Source organism: Myotis davidii, unplaced genomic scaffold, assembly GCF_000327345.1.
Source record: "Myotis davidii unplaced genomic scaffold, ASM32734v1 scaffold248, whole genome shotgun sequence".
NCBI classification, from domain to species: domain Eukaryota; kingdom Metazoa; phylum Chordata; class Mammalia; order Chiroptera; family Vespertilionidae; genus Myotis; species Myotis davidii.
In genome coordinates this window covers 761,584-768,669 of record NW_006299220.1, presented here as the reverse complement: position 1 = coordinate 768,669, position 7,086 = coordinate 761,584, and the positions used below count along the sequence as shown (strand labels likewise).

General features: G+C 32.4%; 1 protein-coding gene across 1 annotated transcript in view; it reads left to right on the top strand.

The window, feature by feature from the left end:
- USP33 (ubiquitin specific peptidase 33) overlaps positions 1–7,086 on the top strand; it is a 70,988-nt gene that overhangs the window by 39,154 nt on the left and 24,748 nt on the right. Inside the window, exons 10-12 of the mRNA XM_015571078.1 lie at positions 1,783–1,861; positions 3,586–4,003; positions 6,235–6,375. Coding sequence (XP_015426564.1) covers positions 1,783–1,861; positions 3,586–4,003; positions 6,235–6,375 — 638 coding nt within the window. The remainder of the gene's footprint in view (positions 1–1,782; positions 1,862–3,585; positions 4,004–6,234; positions 6,376–7,086) is intronic.

Sequence of the window (7,086 nt, the reverse complement as noted above, 5' to 3'; positions counted from 1 at the left end):
ACTTTATCCAGCAAAGCTATCATTCAGAAGTAAAGGCAATATAAAGAGCTTCACAGATAAGGAAAAGCTAAAGGAGTTCATCACCACCAAACCAGTATTAATGAAATGCTGAATGGTATTCTTTAAAAAGAGGAAGAAGAAAAAGGTAAAGATAAAAATTATGAAAAACAAAGTGACAACAAATACATATCTATCAACAAGTGAATCTAAAAATAAAGTGAATAAAAAATATAATGAACAGAATAAATGGGTGAATATAATAGAATCAGGGGCATAGAAAGGGAGTGGACTGACAATTCTCGGGGGGAAGAAGGTGTGGAGGGTGCAGGAAGAGACTGGCCAAGAATTGAACACCTATGGACGAGGACAGTGGGGGGACTCATTGTTATGGGGTGGGGTGGGAACCAGGTGGAGGGGAGCTATGGGGAGAAAAAAGAGGAACAACTGTAATAATCTGAACAATAATGACTTATTTTTGAAAAAAAGAAAAAAATAGAAAAATGGAATTGAGGAAGATACGAATAAGTGGAAACAGATACCATGTACATTGATAGGCAGAATTAACATCATTAAAATGTCCCTACTACCCAGAGGAATCTACAGATTGAACGCAATCCCTATTAAAAGACCAGTGGCATATTTCACAGATCTAAAACAATATCCCAGAAATTTATATGGAACCAAAAAAGACCATGAATAACGTCAGCAATCTTGAGAAAGAAGAACAAAGTTGAAAGAGTCACAATACCAGGTATCAAACTATACTATAAAGCTATTGTAATCAAAATACGTAGTTTATTACTGGCACAGAAACAGGCATATAGACCAATGGAATAGAACAGAGACCCCAGAAATTTACCCATACCAATATGGTCAATATTTGACAAAGGAGGCAAGAGCATACAATGGAATAAAGATAGTCTCTCCATCCTAACCAGTTTGGCTCAGTGGATAGAACGTTGGCCTGTGGACTGAAAGGTCCCAGGTTCGATTCCGGTCAAGGGCATGAACCTTGGTTGTGTGCACATCCCCAGTGTGGGGTGTGCAGGAGGCAGCTGATCAATGTTTCTCTCTCGTCGATGTTTCTAACTCTATCCCTTCCCCTTCCTCTCTGTAAAAAATCAATAAAAATATATTAAACAAAAAAAAGATAGTCTCTTCAATAAATGGCATTGGGAAAATTGCCCAGATACATGCAAAAAAATGAAACTAGACCACCAACTTAGATCATACAGTGGGGAGTGTGCAGGAGGCAGCTAATCGATGTTTCTCTCTCATCGATGTTTCTAACTCTCTATCTCTCTCCTTTCCTCTCTGTAAAAATCAATAAAATATATTTAAAAAAAAAAAAATGAGTCAAAGACTTAAATGTAAGCCTTAAATGTCATAGCACATGGACTTAAATCTCATATATTGGTTTACTTTTCACTTGTTTTCATGGGTCTTTAATATCTGGTTTTAAATTTTTAGATAGTATACTAGGTACACTTACCTTAATTACCCCAGAAATTTTAAGTAAATAAATTTTTATTTTAAATAATTCAGTATTTTTGAAACATATAATAGAGTATGATAATTTCATTAGGGAAGAGAACAATAAAATATAGCCTAAGTATCAGTAATTAGCTGTCTGACAAGCCTATGAAACATAATACTGCGCAATTTTGAATGATTTTTTTGAAACACAAACACTTTTTAATTTAATACCTTCAATTCTTGATTGCTAAACTCTAAATAAACAAAACATCACAAATTTCTCATTAAAAATGTTTTGTTCCTTAGGCCAGGTTCTGTTGTGCCTACTAATCTGTTTCAAGGAATTAAAACTGTAAATCCAACTTTTCGGGGGTATTCTCAGCAGGTAAGTCTTCATTGCTTTTCATAATATTCATCTTTAATAAATTTGCAACATGCCATTATGTATTATGCTATTATGTGGTCATTTGTATTTCTTCCTATATAATTTATTTGTTCATTTATTTTTTTATTACTTTTCTCTCATGTCTTTATTTAACAAGAATAATTTATCTTATTTTCTTCTTATATTTTTCTATCCTTAATTTTCTATATTCCTAGAAATTTTGAGTTTTGGGGTGGGTAAACCTATATATATAAAAGGCTAAGTAACTGACCATCCATCCATCTGACTGACTGACCAGCCAGTACATATGATGCGACTGGCAATTTAAAAATAAATGTTGACTCACGCATGCACGATACATATAAAGCTCTTGCTGGCACCAATCCAGACAGAGTAGGAATATTCCTACCTGAACTTGTTTTCAGACATGGTCAGTTATATGTTGCTTTCTCTCGAGTTCAAAGAGCATGTGTCATTAAAGTTATAAATACTTCATCACAAGGGAATTAGTCAAGCACTATTAATGTGTTTTTAGTCTTAATGTGGTATACAGTGAGATATTAGAATAAGTTTAATCAATTTATCAGTCATTGTTTTTATCAATGTTTTTATATCATGTTTTTGTTTTTATATCATGTCTTTGTTATATTGTTATTGTTTTTAATCAATTTATATATTATTTTCATATACATTTTACTAATTTTCATCTCTGACACTTCTATTATAGAGAAAGGGCAAATAGTGATATTAAAATATTTCTAATTAATTTTCTTTCAATGTGCATGAATCCGTGCACTAGGCCACTAATGTCAATAATTCTAGTGCTTTTAACTTTGAAAAGTTCTACATCAGAGATAAATTTTCATCTATGCTTTCTATATTTTATGCTTTCATTTTTGAAAAATGTAATTTTTCAATACATATTATTTCATATTACAATATGATTCACATATTAATTTTTACAAAAAGCTAACAGTACCAAACTGTAAATTTAAGACTTAAAAAATATGATTTAAAAAATCTCTATTTTTTTTGTGTGCTTACATTAATATATAAAATAGGATCTGTTTCTGGGCTTCCTACTCTGTTTCATTTACCTATATTTTTTTGTATTAGTACTAATGGTAGTTTCAATTATTGTAGTTTATATAATATCTTTTAGTAGTCATACCTGGCCCTAACATTTTTCTTTTTCAAAACAATACCTATTCCCTGTTAATTTTTTCTTGTGCAAATTCCTGGATCACCAGAGACTGTGATTTTGTAGATACGATTTGGGGCTTACAAATTTGTATTTTTAGTAAGCATTTCAGGTTGATTAAAGATTTCTCTTTAAGATATAGTACAAAATTGGATAAAGCTTTAATTTTAAGTTAAAGTATTTGAATTTAGGACATCTCTCTGAATAGTCACACGAAGCAAATCCAGGTTTTCTTTATACCTTACTCCTCCACTTTTTAAAAATAGCAGCACTACTAAAAGCTGACCTCCAGATCATCTTCAGTTTTATAATTACTTTTGTTTCATTTACATAACTTTTTACGATTTGGTGCTTCCCATCCCTCCAATGCTTTATGTTCTATGAAGTTGTATTTCCTCAGTATAATGCTACACATTTAGTTGATAACAGTTGACAACCACATTCTGTATATTTTTCCTTAAGTTTCTACACGCATACACATATTTTTCATGAAGTGGTAATATCTACTTTGCTTTTACATTAGGATGCTCAAGAATTCCTTCGATGTTTAATGGATCTGCTTCATGAAGAACTGAAAGAACAGGTCATGGAAGTAGAAGAAGATCCTCAAACGATAATGACTGAGGAGACCATGGAAGAAGACAAGAGCCAGTCAGATGTAGATTTTCAGTCTTGTGAATCTTGTAGCGGCAGTGATAAAGCTGAAAATGATAATGGCTCTAGAGGCTTTTCTGAAGATAATAATGAGACAACAATGTTAATTCAGGATGATGAGAATAATTCAGAAATGTCAAAAGATTGGCAAAAAGAGAAGATGTGTAATAAGATTAATAAAGTAAATTCTGAAGGAGAATTAGATAAAGATAAAGACACTATGTCTGAAACAGACGATTTGAACAACCAGGAAACGGTTAAAGTGCAAATACATGGCAGAGCTTCAGGTAACAATTTTAATAATTTGAAAATAGTAGTGTTTCATTGGTACACAGGGAAAATTAGCATGGCATGTGACTAAAATCAAAATAATTATTTACATATTAATGTTCACAGTTTGTATTTAGCAAAGTAAGAATGAAATAGGATGATTAATAATTTTAGCTTAATATTTTGTGTGTAGTATATGACATAGTTCAACCATACTAACTTGCAGAAAAGGGGAATTAAATAGTTATGTTTGGACTTTTTAAGTAGTAGAATTTAGCAGTATATGCATGTATGTGAGTGTTAAGTTTAAGTCATTTTAAGCAGATTCTGTTAAGATCCTGGGAAAAAGCAAAGTAATCCAGCTGCAGTTTTGTAAACATATTCACTGTTACATTTAGGTTGCTGTTACTAGAATCTCATCAGTTCCGAAATATTTTATATATGTGTTGTTAGTGTAGGACTTGAACTATAATGAGCCTTGTGTGATACATTCTAATACTAGTCAGTGTTCCTTTGAGAAAGAGCCAAGGGTCAAATGAAAGATGTTGATCTAGATCTCTTTGTATTTTACATTTATTTCTTCAGAAGTTAACTTATCTTGGCTTAGTGTGGTATTTAGTTCTCCAAAGCACATAAAATTAAACCATCAGAGGTTCAAAGTTTTTCTGATCTTAAAATGAGTGTCAGACAAGTAACAAAAATAATTTATTCTGTAATTACTGAAGAGTGAAAACCACTATACAATTTATTTAGGTACTTGAAAGAACCCAAAATTCCTTCTTAAGTTGTTCACCTCTGTATAGTGCATACATGCCTTCTAATCAGGAAAACTTATTAGATTCCTTAAGTATACTGCCCTTATATTTAGAAGTTGAATAGTTAATACATTGGAAGACTTAGCTTAGATGCTGTCCAGCCCTTGTAAAAAGTCTGGTTAAGGAACATACTCATTCTTTATTGCTTTTCTTATACATAGTAACTAATTGGTGACCTAGAATAGGGATATGAGCTTTTACATTTTTTTAAAATATATTTTATTGATTTTTTACAGAGAGGAAGGGAGAGAGATAGAGAGTCAGAAACATCGATGAGAGAGAAACATTGAACAGCAGCCTCCTGCACATCTCCTACTGGGGATGTGCCCGCAACCCAGGTACATGCCCTTGACTGGAATCGACCCTGGGACCTTTCAGTCCGCAGGCCGAAGCGCTATCCACTGAGCCAAACCGGTTTTGGCAGCTTTTACATTTCTTATTTTTATTTACTGACCGGAATCGAATCCGGGACTCTTCAGTCCGCAGGCTGACGCTCAATCCAGTGAGCCAAACCGGCCAGGGCAGCTTTTACATTTTTTAAAGACATGATTTAAAATGTGACAAAGACCAAATGTGGCACACAAAACCTAAAATACTTACTCTCTGACCCTTTACAGGAAACATTTGCCAATTCTTGATCTAGATCATAGTAGCTTTATTCCCTTCAGAAAGGAGTGAGTCTCTTCGCTTCTTTCCCTCCAAATTTATGCAGTCTGCTTTTAGTCATGCTGGACATAATGAGAAATGCTTATGTGAAAGTAATTTATTTTGCATTATTCAGAAAAATCCCTGAAGTTGTTCTGTTTCAGGGTCTCTTAGGAACAATTCTCTTTTCTTAAGTAAATACTTACTGAGCACAGTCCCTTACTTGAATGCATGTTATGTATTGAGACTCCAACAGCAGCTATTGACATAGTGCTCATGGAGCTTATTTTTTCTTGATTTATAATTTAATTCCAAAAAAGGTCCTTTCCTGACAAAGGGGTCAATTTTATTTTATCACAGTAAGAATAAAATAATTTATAATGATTTTATGCCTAAATTTCTTACTAGATTTTGATTACGATGTTAATTTGGAGAGATAATCTTTTTCCCCCCACACTGTTTTAACAGCTATTTTTTAAAAAACTGTCCTAAATATCTTTTTTTAAATAATAAATTAGGACAAATATGATTCTCTTTGGCTTTATATTTCCACTGTTTACTTCCTGAATGTCTACAGTAGTAATGTGTTAAAAGCATTAATTGTATTCCTAGGGAGGAAATCACTGTTACTTCCCTTAGCATTTTATCTATCAAGTATTTCACTCTACATTTATTAATGTGAATTGTGTTCAAAATCTCAAATGAAGAAACCTTTAACATAATTAACATTATTTGACAGGTAGAATAATTTTACTATTTAAAGTTATGACAAATTTTTAATATTACAGAATATATTACCGATGTCCATTTGAATGACCTGTCTACACCACAGATCCTTCCATCAAATGAAGGTGTTAATCCACGTTTATCAGCAAGCCCTCCAAAATCAGGCAGTTTGTGGCCAGGATTGGCATCCACACAAAAAAGAGGTAGATGTTTCAGTTTCTCAGGCTACTTTGTTTTGACCATTTAAAGTATTAATTATGAAATATTAATCATTCCTTTAAAATTGACAGCATAATTTTACACAACCATGATTTAAATTTTTTTTGTATGTGTGGCACAAATTTATATACAATAGAATTCACTCTTGGTATAGAGTCCTGAGTTTTAATACATGAATAGATTCTTGTTACCACTACCACAAACAGAATATAGAACAGTTCCAACATCCCAAAGAATTCCCTTGTACTACTGCTTGTAATCAGACTCTCCTACCCCTAACCCCTTTCTAATCACTAGTTCTATTGCTCTGTCCTCTATTCTTATTGTTTTGCCTTTTCCAGAATATCATATAAATGGAATCATACAGTATGTAGTCTTTTGAGATAGATTTTTTTCACTCAGTATAATGCATTTGAGATAAAAGTTACATTGCATGTCTGAATAGTTCCTTTTTATTACTCATTGTATGACTATACTACTCTTTATTCATTCACTCATTGAAGGACATTTGAATTGCTTCCTGTTTTTAGCAATTATGAATAATGCTATAAACATTTGTGTATAGGTTTCTCTATGAACGTAAGTTTTCATTTGTCCAGAGTAAACACCTAGAAGTGGGATTATAAGGTTTTATGCTTTAAGTCATATTAAGTTGTTTTTAAGAGCGGCTGTATCATTTGCATTTGCCAGCTATG